The sequence below is a fragment of the Pseudorasbora parva genome, chromosome 9 (assembly GCF_024679245.1).
Source record: "Pseudorasbora parva isolate DD20220531a chromosome 9, ASM2467924v1, whole genome shotgun sequence".
Taxonomy (NCBI): Eukaryota; Metazoa; Chordata; class Actinopteri; order Cypriniformes; family Gobionidae; genus Pseudorasbora; species Pseudorasbora parva.
The window spans coordinates 9,622,514-9,637,225 of record NC_090180.1 but is presented as its reverse complement, the minus strand read 5'-3'; the positions used below and the strand labels follow the sequence as shown (position 1 = coordinate 9,637,225).

Below are 14,712 nucleotides of genomic sequence, written 5' to 3'. Positions count from 1 at the left end.
ATCGTGAGAGGAGGGTTATATGACCTTGTGACGTGTTGTAAATTGATGGGGGGATCCCTGTTCTATTTTTAGATCTTGGTTGTTGAGAGACTAGCGGGGGTGGATGAATAGGGTGGGGGCTCGGGGGTTCCCGTGCACGCACAAACCGCAGCAAAATTGATCTTAAAATGATGCTCATGCAGCAATAGGAATAAAGGGATTCTATGGACGCATCATGGAGTGGAGACACCATTTTGCCGTTTGTCTTATGGACTATTGTTGCTTTTATATCTCTCCGTGGTCTTTATACAGCACAGACAAACATGTTTCAGAGATAGCATGTTTGATTGAATCAAATATATTTTAACATAGCAAAGATATTAGAATTGAATCCAGGGATATTATGTTATTTTATGTTGGATTTTCAATCACCATTGGAGGTCATTACAGCCAGAATCTGTGCTGATACATTATTACATGACTACTGTCGAAAATGGGTAGAGCAGTGCATGAGTGTGTGTGAGTTTGGAAATAAGCTACACCTCAGAAGGACTGACATCTTGCATTTGTTTACAGTCTGACAGAGTATTACATTTTAATCTGGAGGCAACTTTATGGGACATCAGCTCAGGGGCATATGGCAAATTTTACCGCTCCAGGCCCAGTTATCAACATTTTCTGTGTAAGGTGTAATCAGAGTAGGCCACTGTTAAAGGTGCGGTATGTAGATTGGCACTGCAGTCCAAATTCAAAATATTGGAGATCATGGTTTCCCCGCCCCCTCTTCCTCAGACTCAACTTTCTGGCAAGTTGCCAACTTGAGGACACGCAACAGGAGCGAGCACAATTGATAATGAAAGCCACACAATAAGTTGATGGGTTGATTAATCTGCATTTTAATATGCTCTCGTTTATAGACATTTTTAGTATTTCAGTATGTTTGCTGGCTTCCATGGCAGCAATACGCTGTGTTTTCCACCAATTGGCAGCCTGTGGTGTCGAAATACCATTGGGTAAACTGGCAACATGCAGTATCGCACAGACCAAAACAAAAACAGACATTCCGATACATTTCTACCAAGTGGCAACCTCCCCCAGTTTCTGTTAAAGCCAATACGAAAGTAATGTAAACTGCAATTCATTGACTGGCCAATAGGGACAGGCTCCAGAAGGGAGCAGAATCTCATTGAGCCCCATGTTAAAATGCCCAACTTTACAGCAGAAAAAAACATGTTTACAGCCTGGTACAAATTGTGGTTTTTGTCTATATGGCTAATTTTGCCCTTCATGAAAATTGTGACGAGGGTGTTTTTTTTTAATAACCCATTCGTTTACGTTATATAAAACCTTAAAGTTCTGCATAATTAAGGGAGTGGTTACTTTGATGGATAGCCAGGTGTAAGAATTACCTGCAGTTTCACAGATCAGGCTTAAGCCTAGGCCCAGACTAAAATTCATGTTTGAGCTGCTGAAACAATTTCCACTGACATGTTTTGTCTCAAGATGCACACCAGTAATGTTTTTTATCTTTTCGAAGACACGATTAAATGAGGAAACTTAAATGTCCTAATTAAACAAAAGTCTAATGAAAAAATAGTTTTTTTAAAGTCTAATGAAAAAAAAAACTTGAAACCAGGCTTACTGTATACATTGATCAGGCATAACATTATAACGTAAAGGGAATTACACTGATTATCTCTTCATTACGGCATATATGTGGGATATATTATACGCATCTAAACGTTTTTTCCTGGTGACTGTGGCCTCTTTCAGCAGGATAATGTGCCCGGCCACAAAGCAAAAATGGTTCAGGAATGGTTTGAGGAGCACAACAAGAAGTTTGAGGTGTTGCCTTGGCCTCCAAATTCCCCAATCTAATCAAGCTTCTGTGGCATGTCGATCCATGGAGGCCCCACCTTGCACCTTACAGTACTTAAAGAATCATCTTGGTGCCAGATACCACAGCACACCTTCAGGGGTCTAGTGGAGTCCATGCCTCAAAAGGTCTAGGCTGTTTTGGCAGCAGAAGGGGGACCAACACAATAATATAATGCCCGATCGGTATATATTGGCAGTAATAATGAATACTGACATGCTTTATGTATTATGCATGTTATATTCTCTGACAGACAACATGTTGAAGCCTCTATTTTCTCTCTCTTCTCAGAAAGCGATGATGCACTCAAAGCATCCAATAGTGTGGGTTAGTCATGAAATGTGTTGTACATCCTGGATTTTTGTAAATACTAACATGCATTTTGTGCAAATTATTTTGTATTTTTTGACAGGCATCAATGTTGTGATATTCAAATTATGAAGATTTGAAAACATCGTAAGGTAATAATGATCTATTTCTTAGTCAGTGAGTATTCAGTGAAGTGTGATAACATTTCAATGTTTTAAAGGTCCCGTTCTTCGTGTGTTTTCGAAGCTTTGATTATGTTGACAGTGTGCAATAAAACATGAGTTGTTTCGCGTTTAAAAAAATGTATTTTTCACACAATTTACTCATCTGTACAGCGCTGTTTTCTCTGTCCTAAAAACGGCCTGATGATTTCCTTGTTCTAAGAAGTCCCTCTCTCCAGAAATACGTAACGAGTTCTGATTGGGCCAGCGCTTCCCATGTTGTGATTGGACAGCAGCTTACCGCACTTTGCCCGGAAAGGTCCCGCCTCTTACCATAACGGGGAGATGCAAGCTCTTCTCCACGCCCCCTATTTTGCGTGTTCTTGTCATTCCTGAAGGAAGTGCAGGGGTGTAGTCCAAACCGGCCGTTCGCTGTAGGCTTTGAAAGGGAACTTCTGTTAAATAAAATATCTCGCTTGGCATTGAACTTTGAGCATTATAATTTTACAGGTATTATTTATGCTCTAACAGCAACATTACACACTAACTAAAGTTTGAAAGATGGAATCGCGAAGAACGGGACCTTTAAGTGCCAACAACTGGCAGCCAGATGATTTTGAGGTAATTATAAAACACGCTGGAAATGTTCAAAAGCCTTTTTGTTTGGTTAATTATACTTATTTCACGGAATTAAGTTTATTTAGTGGCTTTAAAAAATGCCATGTTACTCAGACTGACATGTTTGGCTTGTCAAAAATCTTACATTTAGCAGATTTTTACTTTAAAGGTGCACTATGCAACTTTCCGTCCACTAGAGGTCGCCCATTTAAAACAAAGGCATAGTTTCATGATGACAAGTTTGAGCGACTATTATGTGATATATAGACCCATGAGTGCGAATTTTAGCAAGCAACTTTGCCAAAATAACACACATTTTACCCCCAAACACCAATCCCAAATATTGTTTAGGGCTAGTAGTTGACGGGTTTTGTTGTAAAAACTTAGCAACCCTGTCTGCACGCACGCTGGAATAACCAATCTTTGCTGGTGTTGTAAAAAAATAAAAGAATTTAATGATACACAGAGTACTTAACCAACATGTTCATAATTTTTTAGAGAAATTGTGAAGGTGAATGCATATACAAACAAGCTCTCCGTTTAAGATTTGAACAAATATAATCCAAGGCCCTTTGATGACGTGCATGATTACGTTAGTTTTTATCATCTGTCCGTCATCGTCTAAAGCCCGCCCTGATGATTTCATATCCGAACAGTTGGAGATAATTACTCCTCTATGGAGCAAGGCCAGACCGAACTGCCCGACCTAAACATTTTGTGGCCGGGGCTAAGTTTGGCTGGCATCTAGGCTAGGTTAAAATGGCAATTTCTCACAATTTACAAATAGTTGGAAACATTTGGGATACTGTAAGTGCTCAACTGAACAAAATATATAACACTGGCCTAGTGTCTTTTGGATATTTTACTGCAAAAATACTACATAGTGCACCTTTAAAAAAGCCATTGAAAATTAATTAGTCTAATAATAGTCGTGCAAGAATTTCTTCCATAAATCCTATGATGAAATCCTATGGTTTAGTTTAGTTTTTTATTAACAGAAAGAAAAAAAAAACATTTATCCCTGGCAGACACTAGAAGAGTCATCAGGTTATAGCGGATAAAATAATATACTGCACTGTACCGCAGTAGCTTACTGCACTAATCTATAACATATGCATGCAAGACACGTCCAATTAATATTAATGGATAGTGTTCTCTTGATTGCTTAGAGGGACCACACGTTGTGATCAAGTCTCAGTGGTGAAGCAGAGCCTATTAAGAGATCTCCTGCAAGGACATCCCTCACAGTGTGTGCACTATATAATTGCAAGTAGTGCTTGTCAGGGTGTCAGGCAGTGAGCCAGTCTGTTTATACAATATAAAAATCTTTGTTGAATTCAATGAGCTGCATTTTCTGCATTAAATAGCAACAATCCAAACTGGGCTCGGTGCAGTTCAGCATTCTGCTTATTCTCTGAGCAGCTACTGAGGGAATACATGCTTGAAACAGGGATCTCTGGTGCTCTGGTGTTTAACACGGCTGCTTGTGAGCTGCAAACGATGCAGCGGCCTGTAATGGTGCTGCAGCTCAGCACCACTGCAGTACACCTCCACTGCATCCTTAATTATGCATGGCAGCTGTAGTGAAAACACCCACTCACTCACAAGGGAAGTGCAGGGGCAGGAAAGCAGATAAGAGGAGTGTAGAGTGGGAGTGGGTGAATTCTGTTTGTGCTGATGAGATGTAGGATTTGTAAAAACAGAGACCAAATAGGCCTTTGCGCTTGTTCCAGTTGTTAATAATTATTAGTCGAAATCTGCTAAATGTAGGCTACATTTTCGACGAACCAACATACTAAAAGCATTTTGAACATCTCCAGGAGTTTAATAATTACCCAAACATCCTATGGCTGCATGTCGGTTGTTATAACTAAAAAATATTGACATAAAACACTCATGGGGATCAATCTTCACTGAATACAAGACTAAGAAATAAATCATTATCTTACGATTTATGTTATCAAATTCACATCATTTGAATATCACGACATGTCTGTAAAAAAAATAACGTGCACAGTAGCCTACATGTTAGTATTTGTCTCTTGACAAGCTTGATGTCTTTTTTTTTTTGTCTTTCTATTTGCAAGCTGTGTTTCTTTCAGAAAGATCATAACATCCTTAATTATAGATTGTGTGCCAGGCATATTCAATAGATTTTTAAAATTCAATTCACTTTTCGTTGCCCTCTCTCTTTCCTTTTTTCAGAATGTTCTAGGCTACATGTCAAAATAACTTCTTTTTTTTACTTCTCCACAATGAATGCATAATCCAGTCTGATGTTTTTCTATTAAATTTAGGCAGTTATTTAATCTTCTGTGCCCTATTCTCAACCTTGTAATCATAGTTCCCCAGCCGTCTCATACTGCGCTTTTTACCTATCTTTTTCGCCTTACTTCCTGGCTCTCTCTCTCTCTCTCTCTCTCTCTCTCTCTCTCTCTCTCTCTCTCTCTCTCTCTCTCTCTCTCTCTCTCTCTCTCTCTCTCTCTCTCTCTAATCCTCTGTATTCATACTCATATTAAGACTTTTAGCCGCGTAGGCCGTTGTGTTGCTGACAGGTAAGAATCGCGGACATTTTGCACTCTTATGAACCGATCCACAGTAAACTTCGCGCTCTTTACGGTTTGGACTGTGCGTTGTGAACGTGAGAACGCGTAGAATGATTGATAGAACGCCTCAAGAGTCAAACCCCTTGTAAACAAGGCTGTCATCGAGATTATTGTGATATTCCAGGGAATAGCATAATGTTTTACCATTGCATTAAAAATTGCTAAATTGCTTTATCTTTTGTGCTGTTCTTGTTTTTATTTAAAAAGTCAATTGGTGTCAGTCATTTTGCTACCTTGAACTGCCTACTAACTGGGCCAAGGCGCTGGTGATACTTTTGGAGATTACAGAATTATTTGACATAGGCCTACACTGGGCTAATAACGGTAAAAACTCTATAATAATAATTCTCATCATCGGATAAGTGTGCGTCCAATCTATTTATTAGGCCTACATTATATCCTTCTATTGTAGCTATAAGTCTCTTATCTTCATTTGTCCTGGACTGTCTGTTGAATTCGTGACAGTAAGACCGATGCCCAGAGGAGGAAAATGAAGACGTGCTATCAAAAGCAGCTGTGGCACAGCAGCTGGTCTGACAGTTTGGCCTGAATACACATCTAGTAGCCTACTCATCAAAGGTGCCGTTAGAAGGTCACTGCATGTGTGTGTCTGTGCATACGTGTTAGCATTGATTGTGTTTGAAACAGTATGTGGTTCTTTGTGCCCTTTTTAAACAGCCTCAATGTATTTTTGTTGTAGGTGAAAGCAATTTCAAGCATATATCCCTTTGATCTAAAGCATTCTAAAATGTGTCCGGAACTGATTTAGATCGATGTAAACAAAACGTTACGCTACGTAATGTACTTTTATAAGGAATGATTTATAAAGTGACTTTGAGTAGTAGGCTACTATACAGTGCTACCCCCTCTAGCGGTAAATTAGTTATTCACAGTGATCATCTCAAATAAAATATTAAAAATGTTTAAAATAGGCTATTAAACCATTGACTACATTTTTTTTTTCTGAGAATTTATTTAGTCATTGATTAAATATACAGCCTGCAAGTTCAATTATCTCAAAATGTACATTTTTCAACTCCAGATAGTATCTTAGATTCTTTGGATTCATTGCACAATGTTCCCTCTGAGTCTGACCAATCAAATAACCGGTCTATGATTTCTGCAAATAGTCTGTATGAGCGATCTAAAATATATATCTAAATATAGGCCTATGTCACAACTGAACAATCAAAAGCTTATACTATACATTATAAAATAACACTCTTTTCATTCAGTTTCATACATACATTTATAATGACGCTAATACTCAATAATAAATTCCCATCAGATGGCACAGGTAGTAGCCTACATTTCCACCTATACATTTGTTACAGTAGGCCTATTTATTAATCTTTGTTAACATTAGTTGATGAAAATGCAACTGTTCATTGTTATATAGTTCATATTAGCTCAGTTCTATTAAATAACATAATAAATAACAGATACCTCTTTTGATTTTAATATTAGTAGTTGATATTGAAATTAACATTAACTAAGGTTAATAAATGCTTTAGAAGAATGTTTTATTGTAAGTTGAAGCTACCTAATTAATGTTAAGAAATGGAACCTTGTTAAAGTGTTAATTATATCTATATTTATATCTTTCCTAGGAGATCTGGTGTGAGCTTAGCAGTACTGAATCAGTTCACTCATGGTACATCCAGAAGTGCAGCAGATACCCGCTGGCCCGACATCGCGACGGGTCCTGGAGGACATGCTGAGATCCTGCACATTGGTGGAGTGTTCCAGAAGCTCTGCTGGTGGGCTCGTGTTCTGGTGGGGAGCTGGATGCTCTGTCACGCTCTCATGGACATCGTATTCCCTCATCTGCTTATCCCCAGCAGTCTGGTATGCAAAGAAATCTCGGTCCAACCAGTTTTGTAGGTTCCCTGAAAAGGGGAAGATGATGTATCAAAATGAGAAGATATTAATATACAGAATAAGGTGAAAACATATAAAGTAAATAATAGGTAAACGAATAGAGAACACAAATATCTGAAAAGGGCAAACCTACAATGGGGGTTTGCAAAGTGAAGGTCTGAATCAAGCACATTCCGTTTGAGTCGAGAGCTCCCACACGATGTGACCACCATCCGAATGAATTCACGACCACAGAGCTTCACTCGTACATCTTGACTCTCAGTCTTGGAAGTCTCGAGGAGAAATAAAAAAGCTAGCGAAGCAAACCACTTAACGTTCATGGTGTTTCTTGGGGTGATCAATTTAGAATACACAATATCCAAGTGAGTTCAGGTACGTAACTACCTCAATTCTGGGGTTTTTATACCCCCGCCAGACCTTTGCCATGCATGGTTCTATTAGAATCTATCTGGCCTTGAATGAAGAAAATCATGTTCTGATCTTTGAGGCCTTCAAAGCTGGAACGTATTTTAGATAAAACATGTCAGCTGTGATATATGATATTGCCTGGGGTCAAGGAAAATTGTGATAGCTGGTCACATTTTCGTATTTAGTTATAATATCTCTTTACGAGTTTACAGAAATGCGTCAATGAACATGTACTAGTTTATATTAGAGATGATGAATATCACTATTAGGACCATGAATATTCAGATATTTGGACCATGAATATCATTAAATGTCATTTAAACACATTTATTTCATGCGCTTCTTAATCTTGACTATTTATCTGAACATCAACATTTGTGAGATTTATTCCATCTGAACAGTTCTAATCTAATAGTGATTTATATAGACGGATATTGAATGTTTTAATGTCTTTTGTTAATGGGGGATTTTGAACATATTTATTGATTTAGATAGCTAGGATAAAAAATAAAAATAAAGACAAAAGTTAATGGGACATAAGCTCCTATAGTGGAATGTTGTTGCAGGTGTTTTTCTTATTATTTACTTAAAGAATTATTATAATAAATGTAGTTATTATCTAACAATTTCGTGAATTAGACACATATCCACACATATTCATTATGGAACACTGGATTATATTAGAGAAAAATTGAACAGAAATGAGTAAAAGAGTTATAAATGATACTACTCAACTAGACTATATTATATATAGTATATATATATGCTATATATATATAATTAACTATATATATAATCTTGTGAATTTAAAACTTTTTTCATCATAAACTAGTCTAGTTGGGTAGTATCATTTATAACTCTTTTAATAGTGGAAAGATGAGGGAAGATACCCCCAGTAGGAATTTCCTGGTGAATTGAAACACTTAAAGATTTGATAATAACTTGATAACTTGTACAGGATGATGATGCATGTATCACAATTTGTGTCAGTTTATTGAATGACTTTTAGCCTGTTCTTTTATTTGCTGTAAATGTTGGGGAGGGATAAACTCAGTGGAATAAACATAATAAATAACAAACAAATAGATACGTTAGTTATTCCAGTCTGAATTTACTAGATGATCCCATAGTTGACCGTTTTGCATTCCCTACTGTAAATGTCAACGGCTGATCTTTCCCATATAAAAAAATATCAAACATGCAGCTGTCAAGGGCTATTGTCTTTACATTTCACTCAAAACATTGGCATCACGAGTCCTCTTGATCCTTAAATCCTGTTAGACATTAAGTCAGATCGCTTGACTTTTCACTGATGTTGGCTTACTGAATGTGCTCGCTTAGCACTTAGATTGTTTTCAGAGGAGACAAAAAATGATGAAGATGTTCATGGGAAACAACACAAACAAAGCCTTTTATACTACGCCAAAGGAAAGCAACTCCACTAAGATTTGACATGTTATTGGTCTCTTTTGCATAGTGTCATGGAACCTAAATCTTTTAATGACTATATCGTTATTTATGTATTGACATACATATAAAAGTGAACAAAACCATTTTCGTATGCATGTATCTTTTATTCGTTTTTTGTATGCAAGTTGCAGGAGTATGTTATGTAATACAGAGTAAAGGTGATCCATTATGTAAAACTTTCACAGAATAGAAGTTTAACATGATGATATGATGATGATAATATAATGTATTATAGGAAGGATATAGGATTATACTGGGGTAAAAAGGAAACATTAACAGGATTCCTGTAATCATATGGCTCTGGCTTACTGCAAATACATATAGTCTTATATATGAAATAACAATCATTACAAATAATGAAACAATAGAGGAAATCACCCTTCAGACCTTACAAAAGCAGTTCAAATGTGAGTCGGGCTATTCTGAAAGGGTGATAAAGTGCTTACTGGAGAATATCATGTTCAAAAATGTTATTGAGAAAATAATTCTCAATGGTATTATCAGTCTTTCAATGTCATGGCATCCAAATGCACTTCACCTAGAACAGAAACAATGTGAAAGAAAAAATCCAAAATATATCCAAAGGTGTCTGAAGGCCACATAAGTCTCTCTTGATCCTCAGAAATCCTTTATGTTTTAATTGAGGAAGAAAAACCTGCGGAATCTCAGGATTCTTGTCTGGGTTTATCTGTACAGCGAACTTCCACTTCCTCGGGGGGACGCAATGATGAATGAAATACCTTTAACACAGATTGTGTTGATGATGCAAATAATAGTGTAATAAAATTTTATTTGAATCCACTTAATGCCTGGAATTTTTTGAAAACCGAAAAACAGCACAAAGTATAGTTCACCAAAGATCCTCAGTGACATGCCATTTGTAAGCCATCTTAAAGCTAATGGCTTAATTTTCTTTAACCTGGTCCTCACCCATCTTTTAAATCCCTATTTAAGTCAAGGCAGGCTGGGAACCTAAGCTGTCTGTTCAAGGGCAGTGAAGGCAGGGCGGATGACAAGGACGTTCAGTGATGACACTGGCCGATGGGATGTCTATTGTCCTCATCAGACTCCTCGGCTAGAGGCTCAAAGCAGTTCTCAAATTTCCTTCTCAATCTTTTCTTGAGGTTCAAGCCACGCTGGATTTTGGTGTTCGTGCACTCCTGGGCCTTCAGCTTGGCATAATAGTCAGAAAATTTGTTAAATAGGATAGAGATTGGCATTCCATTCAAAATAATACCGAAAGATATGCACCCGAAAGCCACCACTCGACCAGAGTATGATATGGGCACCACATCTCCATAGCCCACAGTAGAGATGCTCACCTGTAACAGCATAAAAAAAACAGTGTCCTGGCTCTCATTTGCAATACATGATATATATATATATATATATATATATATATATATATATATATATATATATATATATATATATATATATATATATATATATATATATATATATATATATATATATATATATATATATATATATATAATATTAATCATTTGCAATATTCATGTATTGCAAATGAGGGCCAGGACACTGCCAAATACACAACAAAGACCAGCCTTTTCTAAATTAAAGGCAAGAAGCAAAAGAGAGTTATGTTTCCATGTATTGTGATCAATTTGGTTATTAAAGTAAAAATGTTGCATGCAAGACAACTTAGGAAGTCTTAGTAAGCCTCCAGGAAGTTCCAAACTAATCTAACTTTTCCAATCAGCATGGATGCCTCCAATTGAGCGGCATTACAAGGTATTATAAAAGATTAAACACAGCTGCCAGAGGATAAGGACTAACAATTTAAAGAGGATAGAAGGATACAACAGGCAGCCACTGCAAATGATGATAATGATAACAATAAAACATAAACACTCACACACACGCAAGAGATAGTGCTGAATAAAGCATAAACCAATGCCCAAAAGCTAATATTTGAGCATCAAAGTAATGCAAGTTTTTTGCAAGTAATTTAGTAATGCAAGTAATTTAGCTTTAATTTATTTTTATTTCAGTTTACAAGTTTTTAGTACTTAAACGTATTTCAGTTCGTGAAAAAAAGCCAACATTTCTCATTTTTTTATTATTTTTTTCATTGAATATTTATATTGTATTTTAACTTTATTTCACTTACTGAAAACTATTGTTTATAGTTGTAGATAATAGTAACACTGGTCTGGTGTGGAAGACTGACCTATACAAATCCCAAACCCAATCACCATTGGTCCCCTTTGAGCCCATTCCATCGTCCCACATCCGTGTCTGACCTCACTGAAGCTCTTGTCTCTCAATGAGAGTAAATCCCCATCCATGTTCTAACACTGAGTTGAAACCATTCCCAGAACAGAGGAAACTAATATAGCAGCAACTCCCTAATAATAGCCATGGTTTTAGACAGGGTGAATTCAGGGTGATTGAGACACTTTTTGCCAATGATATGACTCTGGAAAAGTGTCCTAATTAACCTGAATTCCCTCCTATAAGTGTGCCGTTTGAATGTCTGCATACTTTGGGACAGTTATATCAATATACGAAATATACTGCGGTTCTGCTAATTGTGGTGAATGTTTTGAGACATACTCACCGCTGCCCACCACCAGGCATCTGGTATACTGCTGAAAGGTGTTCCTGCAACATCCTGCTCCACTGAGTGCATCAGGGCGGAGAAGGTGAAGATCCCCATGATAATGAACAGAAACAGACAGCAGACCTGTTCAAAACACTGGCGAAGAGTGAAGCCAAATGCCCGCATCCCAGTCGAGTGCCTCGCCAGTTTCAGAATGCGAAAGATTCGCATGAGTTTGACAACTTTAAGTACTTTGCTAACTTTGCTAACCCTCGCCATGGTTTTCAGGTCATCTTGGACACTGAGATCTTCCTGGTTAGCAAAAGCCTCAAATATCAGCTGGATAAAGTAAGGCATGACAGCCACTAAGTCTACAAAATTAAGTGCACTCTTTAGAAAATGCTTGACGTCACAAGTTGTCAGCAGGCGAAGAAAGTACTCAAAGGTGAAGAAGAGAATTGAGGTGATCTCCACACACTCCATATAGGTTCTTCCATAGATTTTATAATCTTTCAGTTCGCTTACCGTATTCAGAGTCATTGCCACTATGGAGATGAGCACAAAGAGGCTGGAGAACACAGCAAAAGACTTAGCAGCCAGCGAGGAGTATGGGTTCTCCATCAGGTCCCACAGTATCTTACGCACACCACCGAAAAACATTGACTTGAAACCCTCCTCGTCGTGCTGAGGCTCAATTTCCGCCATGAGTTCTCTGTTCACTTTCAGCTGGTCTCTGATCTCGTCTATTTTCTCCTCGTAGAGAATGCGGCAACAGCGGGGAGTGTCCCTCAAGTGGAGGCCCCAAAACTGCATTTCCTCCTCAAAATTGACAGGGCAAAGACTCTCCATTACCCATAACACATTGCTGCAATAAAAGTGGAAGATGTAGTGGAAGAAAGTAGGATCTCGGTCAAAGAAAAACTCATTAGTGATCACACAATAGTCATCGCAGAGTGTTAGCTGCTTGACGGGATCTTTACACAGGGCTAAGCTGCCTATTCTGGTTTTAGGGTATTTGATAGCCAGGTGCTTGGGAATGGTAAAGACTTTCCCACCTACATTAACATTGATCACAGTTGAATGGCGGTGTGGCATCTTTGCTGCTTCCGTCTCACTGCCTTTCCTCTTTTCTTGATCTCTTTTATCACTTGCCTGAGGAGATGGAGTATCAAGGTTGTCCATTGACGTCCAAGGTTTAACAGAGCTGTCTTGTGAAAAAGGAAAAGTACTCTCTTCATCCTCTATACTCTGCGAAAAACTTGCATTAAGTTTGACACTTGCAAATAGACTTGAGCGTCTCTTTTTCAGCTTTTTAAGATGTCTTCTCGGTTGATCCATTATTACGGTAACTTAAATGATGATGAATGTGCAAAAAGGTAGTAGAGCTGAAAACTGTAGAAATAAAAGAAAAAGAAAAAGGAATTTCTTGTTGGAAATAAACACTGAAAAAGGCAGATTCTACATTCCAAGTGTACACATCCCACTTTCCTTTAAAATGCGTATTGGTTTGAAGCTTCAAAGAAATTTTCAGACAGATGGAAAAAACATATTCCACTGCTTCTAGCTTTTTAGAGTTTGCAATATAGCCAAAAAGACAGAAAGAAAAAGCAACTGTATTTGTTTCGGGCTCAACTGAAGATCAAGAGTTGGGATTTGCCCCACCTCGCTGATGCCATAATCCCATTGCTGTTCTTTCTGTCCTCAACAGAGTTAAAAATACAGTCATGAGGATTAGTGTTGTGATTTAAGGATTGAGCCCTTGGAGGAGGAATGGAAAAGGATAAATAGCAGTTGCAAGGATACTAAGGTTATTAAACGCTCATGGAAAATTTCAATTTATGTTGCTTTTAAACAACATCAGTGCATATTGTGCTCAGTCTAATATTCAAACAAAACAGCGCAAATCCAATAGCCTATAAAAATCCTTTAATCCCATAATTTCCTCATTTTATTCTTTATCCTTTCCTCTGCTTTCATATTCCTCTGTGTGTTCTTATGCACAACATTTAACAGACAAAACTGAAAATATATTCAAAATCTTTATGACAGTCACTGCATGCAAATATCAGGAAAGAAATCTGTTGAAGAACTGTTGCATTTCTTTCTAACTTCTGCCTTAAACTAAACGATATACCAATTTCAAAATGTTCTGGAAAAAAATATTTTGTAAGATAAATGTAATAGCCTACTCCTTTGTAAATGTAGTATAAATATTAGCCTATATAAAGGTGCTTGACAGGATCTTTTCCAAGCTCAAATGTCTGGTTTTAGGATGTGTGCTGAATTCTTGACATATTACACTAAGAATAATATTTAGATTTTATTCACAAGGCTTCTTTTTTATTTACATCACAGATGAAAGATTTGAATAAATTTAAAAAAGGAGAGATTTTATTGATAAAAATAAAAACACTTTCACAAAATATTTTACTTTTTTTTATGACACCCCTACGCAAACCTCTAGTCAATTTACCATCAGTTTTTAAAAGAGTTGTTTCCCTTTACTTTACATAATATTTATAGACCAGTTTGTTTAATTGTATTGTCGAATTAAAGTTTACAAATAATTTTAGTGACAAAATCAAAGGCCACAGTATCTCCAGAAGTTTTCTTATATGTGATTTCTACAATTGTATATAGGCTGCCTACAGCTACAGCTGGTGCTAGATCTGCGATATAAAAGTTTCCCCTTATGATCCCGGAACCGGAAACAGGTTTGTTGTAACTGTAAAACCACAATTTATTAATATAAAGTATATTTTTTAGGCCTGTTAGTATTTTTTATAATAATATCGAACTATAACATAAATTAAAACATGATAAATTAAAAGTATG

The 14,712-nt window shown here is 37.0% G+C and overlaps 2 protein-coding genes across 2 annotated transcripts; both read right to left on the bottom strand.

Annotated features, from left to right (window-relative positions):
* Window positions 1–7,175: 7,175 nt before the first annotated feature.
* On the bottom strand, window positions 7,176–7,777 carry insl3 (insulin-like 3 (Leydig cell)). Its single transcript, XM_067453782.1, has 2 exons — window positions 7,564–7,777; window positions 7,176–7,438 (listed from the first exon to the last, which is right to left on the bottom strand). The coding sequence occupies exons 1-2, from the start codon at window positions 7,748–7,750 to the stop codon at window positions 7,176–7,178; spliced, it is 450 nt and encodes a 149-aa protein (XP_067309883.1). The 5' UTR covers window positions 7,751–7,777.
* Window positions 7,778–10,125: 2,348 nt separating this feature from the next.
* Window positions 10,126–13,215, bottom strand: si:rp71-39b20.4 (potassium voltage-gated channel subfamily V member 2). Its single transcript, XM_067453065.1, has 2 exons — window positions 11,896–13,215; window positions 10,126–10,630 (listed from the first exon to the last, which is right to left on the bottom strand). Exons 1-2 carry the CDS (start codon window positions 13,213–13,215, stop codon window positions 10,331–10,333), a joined length of 1,620 nt encoding a protein of 539 aa, XP_067309166.1. The 3' UTR covers window positions 10,126–10,330.
* Window positions 13,216–14,712: the final 1,497 nt, after the last annotated feature.